The sequence below is a fragment of the Grammomys surdaster genome, unplaced genomic scaffold (assembly GCF_004785775.1).
Source record: "Grammomys surdaster isolate TR1022 unplaced genomic scaffold, NIH_TR_1.0 332948, whole genome shotgun sequence".
Lineage (NCBI taxonomy): Eukaryota > Metazoa > Chordata > Mammalia > Rodentia > Muridae > Grammomys > Grammomys surdaster.
In genome coordinates, this window is record NW_021628144.1 from 32,923 (window position 1) to 45,494 (window position 12,572).

The window sequence follows — 12,572 nt, forward strand, 5'->3', positions numbered from 1 at the left end:
CAAAACCCTGACACTAAACTGTTTAAATATTCAGAGAGTAGACAAGCATTTCTGGCAGTTTGATTCTATAGAACCTGAGATTAGATGGTCCATCAGGAAAAGCAATATAGAAAATTAAGTAGCACTGCCATCAACACAGACATTGTACAATTTAACATGACAATTCTAGGACAAAGACTGTGTCCACTGTACAGATCTAGAGACTGAGGATTCAGACTATGTGCCCATAGTTACACAGAGAAAAGCCAGAGAGCATTCAGTTTGTTGGACTTTCAAGTCTATCCTGTTTCCCTGCAAGGATGCAGTAATGAAAACCAGTCATAGCTGACAACAAACACACAGGACAAAGACCTTACCTTCTCGGACCCCTTCAGTCAGGAAAGTACCGTAGAATAGCTGCACCATGGGATTTTCAGATTTATTCCTGAGACTGCTGCTATTTTAAAAGAGAGAAGACAGTTCTTGTCAGTTGAATCAAATACATGCTCACGGTACCTTAGTATCTATCTAAGGAAGCAAAGATGCAGCCCAGCTCGGAAACTGACAAGAAGATGCCTGGCACTGTGCTGGTGATGCAATGTGTGAAGCCTGACCTTGGGTCACACTTGGTGACAAATATATGTGTATATACATTTGCTATATATACAGCTATGTCTGATTACATGTATATACAGGGTAGAGAACAGCACAGTAGTGAAGAATGGACTCCCCCCAGAGTTTTACAAGTAAATGCTTACAAATCTTCTTAGTGGCACAATAAGCAGCATGGAAATGTTCTTTTCCTAAAGCTGACCTTACACTGTAGTTAAGTGTGCAAGTTCCCAGTTGCAAAACTATTTCATGGTATTTTATTCTCCAACTCCAGACTTAAAATTATTTAGAAGAGTGAGTTCTTGGCAGCCACACACAGATGATACAGGTCCTCACGGCCCTGACTTCCACCTGTGTCTATGGCTGGGTGGGGTGACTGACCTACATGCTCTGTGAATGAAGATGTCACAGGTGAGTGACATTAAATATAATGCTTCCATACCATACCCCATGTCCACATTTAGGATTCATCTACCCACTTTTAATTACATCTTACAACCAAGCACTTAGTTCAGGTTCAGAGAAACGAAAGTTAAGGGGACAGTCTAGATCTCTAGAGAGAAAGCCAAAGCAGGGTTCAGTGGCCACCAAGAAGTTTGGCAAACACTGGTAATCTCTACTTTAGAAGAGTGACTTCGCCCACCAACTGTTTTCAGCAGCCACTGGGGGTTAGAAGGATGTGCAGACAAACCCTCAACACTCACTTAACATTAACAGCTAGCTGGAACGCATCCTCCAGCCAATCCAGGAGCTTGTGCGTGAATTCACTCACATCTTGCTATAAGAGAGGCATAAATTGCAGTAAGTTAGATGCAATACTGTACTCAGGGAAACAAAGGTCTGCCTTTAAGCCCTCAGATAAATATTCTACTTCTGTGACATAATCTCCCTTTTAGGGGGCAAACTTGCAAAAAAGACATAGGAACAGGGAGCCCAGTGACCAGAGACAAACAGCAGAGCATTGGTGTGATGTGACTAAGCTAGGCCAGGAAGGAAGTGGAACTCTTCAGGGCTGGCCACATCTATATGTGACCAAAACAAAACAAACAAAGCAAAAGAAGAAAACAAACATCATCTCCAATTAGGCATTTTTAAAAAGGCATCTTAAAAAGAACAGACTGGAGTCCCCTGAGTACTGTGAGATGTGACAGAGAAAGGCAATTCTACAAGCTCTTCTGAGAATGCTGGTTAGCTATGTGGCCATGACAGAGTGGACTTCACACTGTAGAGGACGCAGCTGGTGCGACAGCAGCAGCTCTGAGTCAACAGCAGGTGGAGAATGGAAGGGGAAGATTCCATGACTGGAAGAGAAAAGCTGCTTGATTCGAGTTTGATGGGTTGGAAAAGAGGGTTTCTATCCCAGAGTGACCAGACTCAGGAGGCTGAGGCTGGAGGACCTGACATTCAATGATCACCTGGGTTCAATACTGAGACCTGCCTCAAAACACAAACCAAATCAAAAGCTGGACCATCAGACGCAGGACTGACTCTTCTCAATTATCCCTCGGTATAGCTCACTGGATTACTTTTCGAATTTGCTACTGCTTCAAAAGCCTCCGTTGGGATTGAGTCGAGAAAGCCATCCTCCTCTGCTTCGATGCTCTTCCTCCCGCTTCTGCCTCCTTTAGTGCCAGCACCCATGCACCTCTCACTCGTGCACAGACACACCTGCTCTCTAACTACACCTTCGGACAGCAATAAAGGGCAGATGAAGTCAGTCATCTTGCCTAGCTCTGTTCAGAGCTCGTCACACAGTAACAATTCAAACAGTAGTACCACACTAGCAAAGGGTGACTCAGACACTGGCCTTTGAAATACGACAAGGGAATAAAAGTACCTGTTGCTCCTCGGATGATCTGAAGGCCCCTTTCAGTAGATCCAGAGCTGCAGAAGGATCTACAAATTTTCGATTTGATCCCAACAACAAAGCAAATAAATACTGAAGCTCTTGCATAAACATGATATTTCTTTTTTCCTAGAGAAAACACAGCCAAGATCTTATTTGCAAAGTTTGGAGGAACAAAGAAAAAGTTATCAACAATCACTAATTCACATTTACCAAGGTCTAGACCAGTGAGACTGACAGAGGGACCAGATGAGGACAGCAGGTGTGACCCTAGAGCACAGGGGAGGTGTGAAGCAGTCAGGGAACATGCTAAGGAATGTTTTGGAGTTTCTTGCAGCTGGCCGCCCACATAAGAGGATGTACTGCAGCATGGTGCCATGCAAGGGCAAGATGGATGCAGTCCAAGAAGGGCCTGGCTCGGCCTCAGCTATCTGCTCTGCATCCCCTGACCTCAGCAGCACATGGCAGAAGAGAGACAGCCCCTGGAGAACAGCTTCTGAGTGTCGCCAACAGTGCAGCACTAAGGTTAAATAAAACAATGCCTCACTGCACTTTCTTGGGACTGTTTCCTAATTTTATTTTACTTAACTGTATCTTTGTAAGCTCTTACTTCTTATCCCAAGGAGGGAGAATGACTTAACCAAGGATTATCACAGTTCCCACACTCAGCCCAGCAACACAGAAACTCTGTATCAGTGCCAACTTACAGTGTGACTTCGACAATTTTCAAGGATGTTCTGTGGCAGGCTATAACTGAGAACAAGTCTTCGAAATTCAGGCAACTGAAAGAGAGACTAAAAGAAAGAAATTCATTCTCAACTACTTTCAAAACTGTTGAGGCCTGCTCCTTTTAATATAACTGTGGCCATTTTGTATTCAGTCTCCATATTGCTGAAAAGGTGAGTACAGGCTCTCTCCGCTACCCAGAAGGAAGTATCCGTAGCTGACACTGAAAACTTCTCCTAAAAGGCCATAGCACTGTGGCTGTATTACTGATGCTGCTATCTCAGTGCTCTGAAGCTCCCCTGTGCACCACAGTCCACCATTCCTCTTACCTCACTTAGGACCAATCAGCTTAAACATCAGCCAAAATGTCGAACTGCCTTCACCCTTGCCTCTTACTGTCCATATGGTTTGTGTGGCAGTTCCTGAACCTCAACAAAAACAATTGCAGTTTTGTTTTCTAAATTACCTAACAGGGTCTTATTAGATAATTTAGGCTGGCCTTGTACTCCCTACGTAGCCAAGGCTGGCCTCAAATTCCTGATCCTCCTGCCTCAGACACCTGACTGCTAGGATTACAGGCATGTTTAATTATAGGTGTAGTATTTCAAAGCCAGGCGTGGTAGCTTGGAGTAACCGCAGTACTCAGCTGAAGCAAAAGGAGTACAGTGACTTCAGGGACACTGGGATCCAGGGAGACCCAGGCCTGTCACTACACTGTGAAATCCTATCTCTAATCATTATCTTGTTTTTAAAGTATCTATACTGTTATGCTACCAATTCTACTACTATTATAAGAAAATGAATGGGCTGGAGACATGGCTCAGAGGTTAAGAGCACTGACTGCTCTTCCAGAGGTCCTGAGTTCAATTCCCAGTAAACACATGGTGGCTCACAACCATCTGTAATGGGATTCAATGCCCTCTTCTGGTGTGTCTGAAGACAACTATGGTGTGCTCATATACATAAAGTAAGTAAATCTTAAAAAAATAAGAAAATGATTATGCACAAAGATTAATAAAATCATCAATTCTTTTAGGTAGTAAAAGAAACAATGCCTAGAAAGAGGAATGAACAATGCTGGATTAATACATATAGATACAAACTTAGTAACAGAATTAGGTGTCATCAAAGTGATACTGCAGAAGTTTGGTTCCTGGAACAGGATGTCTCCCAACTGCCTGTAACTCCAGCTACAGAGAACCCAACACCGTCTCTCTGCATCCTTCGGCACCTGTGTGCACATAGTATGTGTGCATATATGGACACAAATAAACAGAAACCTTTTATAAAAACTGGTTTGAAAATGCATTCATCACGTCCCTCCTCTGCAGTGGGACAGTTAACTGACAAGCATGTGTGCATCCACACGAGCAATCTCAGAAATACACCGTGTGTGACAGAGCTGGGCACAGAACTGGCTCAGGCCTATAATAAGCACCAAGACCCTAAATCAGAAGGACTGCCTCATGTTCAAAGCTAGCCTGGACTATACAGTGAGTTTTGGGCCTAGCTTTGGGCTGCATGGGAAGACTCTCAATGAAAAATAAATGAATAAATAAATAAAGGTTACACAAAAGTGTAATTCTATTTAAGGCTATACACATGTATGATTAGGTCTGTGTTGGAAAGAAGGTGATGACAGATGGGACTCAGTAGTACTTGGACTTATCTGTCTGTCCATCCATCCATCCATCCATCCATCCATCCATGATATTTTCAAGACAGGGCTTCTCTGTAGACCAGGCTGGCCTTGAACTCACAGAGATTTTTTGCCCGCTTTTGCCTCCTGAGTCCTGGGACTAAAGGTGTGCGCCACCACAGGCTGGTGCACTGGGATTTTGTATAACATTCACTTTAAGACAGCGCTGAACGTGTACACTCAGAGACCAGAAAGTGCTGGGTGTTCTCCTCCATCATTTTCTACTTATTCCCCAGAGTCAGGATCTCGCCTGGAACCTAGTGGGGCTTTCTAAGCTCAGCTGGAATGAGCCCAACGATCTATCTCCATCCACTGGAAGCAGAGGTTATCGCCATCTAGACGTCTGGCCTGTTACAAGGGTGCCGACTTTGATGCTCATGATCATACAGTGAGTGGACTTAACTGCTGGACCATTTCTCTAGCCTTGTAATGGTCACTTCTTATCTGAGTGGTAAGAGCAGCATAGTTCACCATCTCCGCATTCTGTCGTGTGCGAGTAGGTTTATTTCTAATGGTTCATTATGTAGTTAAGGCTGGTTTCAGACTTTTGGTCCTCCTGCTTTTTAGCTTGAGTGCAGAAACTGCAGATGTGTACCACCATGCATGTCCCGAATTCAAAAGTCTAAAGCGCTCAATACGTTTTCAGGTTTTGAATCTGGTATCCTACTGTTTCCTTATAACCTCCAACAACTATTCCAAAAATCTATCTGCCATTTTACCAACCTCTCAAAAAAAGAGTCTAAATGAAAACAGTTCATAAAGATAATAAGCTTGTTCAGTATCTCTCACAGCAGTAAAGGCTGAGGGCATTCTGACTCTAGGGTGCGCCTGTCTCCCCACACCTAAGACAGCTGCAGTCGGAGACTAACTCACTGGCAGGCCTACTTTCTACAGAGTGTTTATGACCAGGTCTCTCAGATCGTGGCTGCTATGGAATGCACCACAAAGCTCAGCGGGACTTGCGGCCACCTCCTGCTCTTGCCTTAAAGGTGATTACAGATCTGAGTCACCCCACGTGGCTTTGCTCCCCCTATACTCGCTGTACTTTTAATTTTAAGTATGTGTTTACTAAGGGGATGGATGGGAAAGCAGCACACACACATCAGGTCATTTGTATGGAAGCCTGCAGGAGTCAGTTCTCTCCATTCTTCACCAGCCAGTCCTAGCCATCTTGCTCTCACACAGGTTACTTACTTTTTATGCTTTACTCACGAATGTTCTGTATGTAGCTACATAATAACCCAAACCCCAGCCACCTTCACACCTCAGCTTAAAAGCCTCGACCAGCCAAGCTACCCCCGGCCAACCTACAGCAGCAGCACTCGAGCTGAGTTCTCTATTGCTGTGATGAAATACCATGACCGAAAAGCAAGCCAGGGAGGAAAGGGCTTATTCAGCCTACACATTCACATCGCTGTTGGTGGACAAAAGAAGGTAGGTCAGAAACTCAAGGAAGGCAGCAACCTGGAGTGAGGAGCTGCTGCAGAGGCCATGGAGGATTGCTGTTTACTGGCTTGCTCCTCACTGCTTATCAGCCTACTTACTTACAGAACCTAGAACCTCTAGGTCAGCGATGGCACCACTCACAAAAACTGGGCCCTCCCGCATTCCTGACTAATTCGGAGACTACCTTACAGCTGGATCTCATGGAAACATTTCCTCAACTGAGGCTCCTTCCTCTCTGGTGACTCTAGCTTCAAGTTGACACAAAACCAGCCAGTACATCTTCCTTCACAATGTCTTTGTGGCATTTATCACGGCCTGGTTCTCTAAACCAAACTGCAGGAGAGTACGGGCTTTGTCTTAGTCACTGCTGCTTCCATGGTCTAATCAGAGCCAGGCATACAGTAAACAACGTCTTTTGGCTTGAGTGGCTAGGTGGATGTCATAGAACCATAGAACAGACACACTGTAGGCAGGGAGAGGGAGGAACGTATGAAGCTGACGGTGCGAAGGAAATGTTTTTGTTAAGTGTGTGATAGCTAGTCTATTCTATGTCAACTTGACACACAAACTACATCAATCTAAGAGAAAGGAACTTCAACTGAGACAATTCCTCCCTCCGTAAGATCCAGCTGTTAGTGAACAATGGGGGAGGCCCAATCCATTGTGGGTGGTAACATCTCTGGGCTGGTGGACTAGGTTCTGTAAGAAAGCAGGCTCCACAAGCCATGCAGAGCAAGCCAATAAGCAGCACCCCTCCACAGCCTCTGCCTCGGCTCCTGCCTCCAGGTTCCTGTCCTGACTTGCATCAATAATGAACAGTGGTATCAAAGTGTGAGCCAAACCGTTTCCTTCCTATGTTGGTTTGAAAAGAAATGGCTCCCATGGACTCATGTGTTTGAATCCTTGCCTATAGGGAGAGGCACTATCAGGTCTCGACTTTTTGGAGTGGGTGTGGCCTTGTTGGAGGAAGCATCACTGTGGAGGCTGGGTCTGAGATCACACACACCCAGCGTGGCAGTCTCCCTCTGCTGCCTGCAGTTCAAGATGTAGAGCTCTCAGCTACCTTTCCAGTACCATGTCTAATTTCGTGTCACCATGCTTTCCTCTATGATGATTACAGACTAAGCCTCTGAACTGTAAGCCAGCCCCAATTAAATGTTTTCCTTTATGAGAGTGGTCTCTTCATAGCAATAGAAACCCTAACTAAGACACTCCACAACTTGTTTTTTGGTCATGTGTTTTGTTGTAACAACAGACATCCTAAGATAAGCTGTACCAGGAGTAGGGAACTGCTGTGGCAGACCAGACTATGCTGTTTTAGGGAGGACTGTGGAAGGGTTTTGGAACTTTGGGCTAAAGAAGCCACTGAGTATTAAGAGTTCAGTGGACTATTCTGTAGGAGCTTGGAAGAAGGTTGTGAGCAGGGCAAATGATGGAGGCCTGGCTCCTGACTTTTCAGAGGGAAGCAAAGACTCTACCAGGCTTCTGTGTGAAGATTCTGTGGTTCTGGCTAGCTGGGCTGAAGAATCAGTCGTGATTAACAAGATATCAGTACGACTAAAGTGAAACCTTTGCTTTGCTGGAACAATTGACGCTGGTCGGCTGGAGCTGTGAAATTTAGTGGTCATTAAGAGCAGACCACTATCACTGAGGTGGAATCTTCTGGGAAGTGCTTCTCTGAAAGCACAGAGAAGCAATGCTTCAGAGGCAGCCAAGGTAGAACCTCAAGCTGGCAGGCAGACTTGGGACCGTGAAAGGGTCTCGGACAGTGGCTTGGCATGTGAGAGGACAGCAGAGGCCACTGAGGAGGATGCAGCGTTAGCAGTAGAAGCCCCTGAATTGAAGGGGTCATGGAAAAAGCTGAGACTTTGTACCATGAAGAGAGCCCAGGAGAGGCTTAGTTGCAGTAGACTCCAGCATTTGAGATACTAGTACCACAGAGAGATCACAATTGGTCGTAACTGCTGAGCCATCTCTCCGGCTCCAGGAAATACTTAATAGCCACTTCTCTTTAATAAAATCTATCCACCTGCTTGGCTTTACTAAGAACCTGAAAGTATTCTCTTCTGACGTAAAAGTACATTCAGTTAACTCCTATGTAGTGTTGTATACAAGGATCCATTCAGTTAACTCCTATGTAGTCCTGCACACAAGGATGTAAAACACAAGTACTTTGAACTCAGCACATCTACAGCCTTATCGGCAACTTCTGCCACAAGGTATTCCTCCCATGTCAAACGGCACTGAGCTATCTGGTCACTCCTCTAGACCTTGAGTCCTACGGATTTCACAGCCCTCCTTCCCCAAGAGTGTTTTCACAGGACTGGGACTGCGGCTCAGTGACAGAGTGTTTGGAGTAGATGACTATATGTGTGTGTGTATTCATATCTAATTCATGCAGAGCTAGCATGGTGGTACATGCCTAAAACCCTATCACTTGGGAGGTACAGGCAAACGGATCACAAATTTGAGGTCCGTCTAGGCTCCATAATGAAAACGAGTATTTTTACAGTCCTCTTTCCAGGATGCCCATCTGCCAAGCCCCTACTCCAGGCTACCCTGAATGGTATTCATTAACTGCTGACCCCGAACACTTAAGGTATTTATATCTCAATACTGTGCAGTTTAGACATCACCAATTCTCAGTCCAAACACACAAAAGTAACTACAACACAACAATGCTACAACAAAGACTACCTACCCAGTTTTACACAGTTTGATTCAACTTATACTTCACATGTTTCACTTTAGCAAACTATGAAATTATATCCAGGAGAAAATGGTTGTCTCTTAAAACACCATACCTGAATAACAGCACTGAACCAACATGTGTTGCCAACATTTTTCAGCCCAACCGGCCAACCATCCACTCTCCTCCAGTTATTGGGATTGTGGTTTTCTCCCCAAACTTCACAGCGTTTTCTCTTTGAGCGCTTAGTTTCTGCAGTGTTAGCCTCATGCGTTCTGTAGCATACCAACACCACATAGCAAATGAAGAAGAAGAAAAAAAAAAAGTTAAAGAATGATTTACTATACAGACCGTGTTGGTAAATCTGAACAGATGATTCAATTCCCAGGATAACCATCCATTGGACAATCAGTGTCTACATAATAGCTCTGCAGTTTTAAGTAAGTGAAAAGAGAGGTTTAAATACAAACGTAAGCCCTTCCATCAGAAACTATTACTAGTAAGACACAGTAAAAATGAGTTGAGGTTCCAGGCTATTCATTCCTACCACATTAAAGGTTTACACTCAACCATGATATCCTACTGAAGGGCTTGCACTTACCAGAGACATAGGCTCATTATTGGTTTTCCTTAGTAACTGGGAACAAAATTTGTAAACTTCTACTCAAAGACTACAGACTGGGTTAAGAGCCTCCATGTCCTTTACTTTTCAGAGTGAACCAAGGGCCAAGCTGTTGGCACACACCTGGGATCCCAGCACTCTAGAGGGTGAGGGAAAAGGGTCACAGATTTCAGGCCATTATGAGACACCCCCTAACCCCCAAAAATAGAAAAAGGAGTAAAAGAAGAGGGAGGTGGGGAAGGGAACTGAATAAGCAAAGACTGTTCCTTAGAGAAACTATCTTGGAGCAATAAAGGGGCAGAAAGAGCCAGGAGTAGCTTTCCCAGAATGCAACAAAGCAATCACGAGGAACGAAGATCATAAATTAAAGGAACAACCTATTAAGATCTCTGTTGTCAGTCTGAATGTTAGGAGACTCCAGGAGACTCAAGGCAATGGCTGCCTGAAGGTCATCTTTGTTGTCGTGAGTGAGGTCTATCACTTCTGTGAGGAAGCAGAAATTCCATTAGTTCCTGTGCTCAAGAAGGAAGGAAGGTAAAACATTTCCAAGCACATATATCCCTAATTCTCACCAGTGGCTCCTCTGTACACACCTTGTAACTGTCTCAGAGTCACATGAACAACATAACATAGCTGTGCTGCAATCTTATCCCGACAGTTCCCAAGTGAGTGACTAACAATGCACCAGAGCTGGGGATGGCCAGTGCACAGAAAACTGGCTGCTTACGCAGAAAGACCTGAGCTCAGGTTCCAGCATCCATGTAAAAAGACAGGCACGAGGGTAACATGCCTATATTCTCAGTCCTGGGGGAGAAGAATGGACTTGGTGGCCTGGCTGCTTAGCCAACTGGTGAGTCCCAGGTTCAGTGAGTAGCCCTGTCTCAAAACGAAAGTAAGGTAGAGTGGCTGGAGAGATAGCTCAGCAATTAACAGCACCTACACGGTGGCTCACAACCATTCCTAACTAAAGCTTTTAGGGGTCCAACACCTACACAGTGGCTCACAACCATCCCTAACACAAGCTTTAGGGGTCCAACACCCTCTTTTGGCCTCTGAGGAGCACTAGGCAGCACCCAATGCACTGACATACACACATGCAAAACACTTATATACATAAAAATAACCAGAACTTTAAAAATAAATGAGATAGACAAAGACACCTAAAACAAAACCTCTGATCTACAAACACACACACACAAACACACACACTAAATTACATTAATACCCCACAAAGTCAAAAATACATTTCATACCTGTAAGCTAATTGCCTTTATTATTGTAAAAATATCTTTGTAAAACATCCTAGCACAGGATAGTCAACTGTACATATAGTATTCTTTGATCAGTGGAGCTTTATTAAGTTGGCTTATGACCTAGTACAGACTTACAAAAACCAGTCACGAAGAAAATATATTTAAAGCCAGCCTGGGCTACAAAGTAAAGTAAGGGGAAGGAATGAAAAGAACCCAGGCCTGGCTCCCAGCGATGGCTCAGTGACCAGTCAAAGGGTCAATGACATAAATGAGCAATCGGTCGCTGTCGTCTGCTAGTTCAGAGAAGACTAGGGCAGGACACCTACTTGCTAAGAGATCTTTGCTGGTGGCACTCCCTTCTACTTCAGATGGTTCTGTAGCCGCTGTGTCGTGACCAGGCTCCTTTACTCTTTGGTCTGTGAGAAGGCTGACAGCCTGTGTGATGTCACCATTACTGGCCTAAGAGGAAAAAAAAAAAACTTTCTGAAGTAAAGCATGGCAGAGTTAATAGTGTGCGATAGTTTTGGCGCTGTTCTTTTACTACCATGGTGACACAATGAACAGACCAAGCCTAATCATAGCTCTGAGGCAGGGAGCAGGCAGAGAGCAGGCAGTCTCGTGAAGGCAGGGAGACTGGTGCACCTGGGGATGGATCAAGCCAGGTGACAGCAAGAGACTGAGCTGCAACATGAAAAGCAAGCCACAGCCTTGCTGGACAGTTCAGTCATTTCAGGAGCCTAACTTGACAGAACAGTTAGGACACATCGAGTCACTAAAGGGAACTGGCAGCTAACACAGGTGATAAGTGCATTCAGCCTAGACAGTAAAGTCATGAGCAGTCACTGTATTTTACAAGGTGACATACCTGTTTTGAACTTCTTACTAGGAAAACATTCTAAAAGGCACAACAATGCCCCTGACATTACCCAATCATAGACTCATGTTTTCTCTATACTGCCTATACCTGCTGGCTATTTTGAAACTAGGTGTGCTACCATTTCCTTGGGTAACATTCAGAATGTATTCTTTCAAAATATAACCAACAATGCTTAAGAATCTCACATGTTAAGAGCAGACAAGTTTCCTTCTGGAGTCATTTTTTGTCTGTTGGTCACATATGGATGCTCCCACAGGCTGCCCCCCACTGTACGTTCCCACCATCTACTTCAAAGTTTCGATGTTGAAGAGACCGCCCACCTGAGCGGGAGGGGTCCTGCTCCTGTTTTCACCTGCTATAGAAATAGTGGGTACTGACACACCTGTAATGTCAAACTGCTTCAGAGCCTGTCAGCTAAGCTGGGTCTGGAAACTAACCTTTAACGCTTCATGAAGGAAGGAAGGATCCTGGATGCCTGTGATTTCTCGCAGCTGATTTAACAGCATCTGGCAGCTCTGTTTTTGAGAAACAAAATCAGATACGTGTCAGAAAGCATTCCTGGGTACCTTCTGGACAGACAGGTCCCCAAAATTTGCACTTTTCACTTTATAAAGCACTGGCAAGCTGCATGTAGCAAGTTACTGATGGTCAGACACATTGTAAAATGTCAAGTCTATCATCGGTCTCCACATATACTTTGAGCAGTTACAAGAGATATATGACTCAACAGAAAACTCCAAATACCCAGGACACTTGAAACCAGTCAGCCTTAATGTACGTTAAGGAGCCTTGGGCTTTCCTTTCTGGGAACGGTGCATCAGAA

General features: G+C 44.6%; 1 protein-coding gene across 1 annotated transcript in view; it reads right to left on the minus strand.

The window, feature by feature from the left end:
* Window positions 1–12,264, minus strand: part of LOC114616672 (ubiquitin carboxyl-terminal hydrolase 28-like) — a gene marked incomplete at its 5' end in the record, with an annotated part of 40,379 nt that extends 28,115 nt beyond the window's left edge. The window contains 8 exons of the mRNA XM_028762100.1: window positions 357–433; window positions 1,296–1,369; window positions 2,429–2,566; window positions 3,145–3,231; window positions 9,113–9,272; window positions 9,997–10,102; window positions 11,199–11,331; window positions 12,187–12,264. Of these exons, the coding sequence (XP_028617933.1) occupies window positions 357–433; window positions 1,296–1,369; window positions 2,429–2,566; window positions 3,145–3,231; window positions 9,113–9,272; window positions 9,997–10,102; window positions 11,199–11,331; window positions 12,187–12,264 (853 nt within the window). The remainder of the gene's footprint in view (window positions 1–356; window positions 434–1,295; window positions 1,370–2,428; window positions 2,567–3,144; window positions 3,232–9,112; window positions 9,273–9,996; window positions 10,103–11,198; window positions 11,332–12,186) is intronic.
* Between the last annotated feature and the right edge of the window lie 308 nt (window positions 12,265–12,572).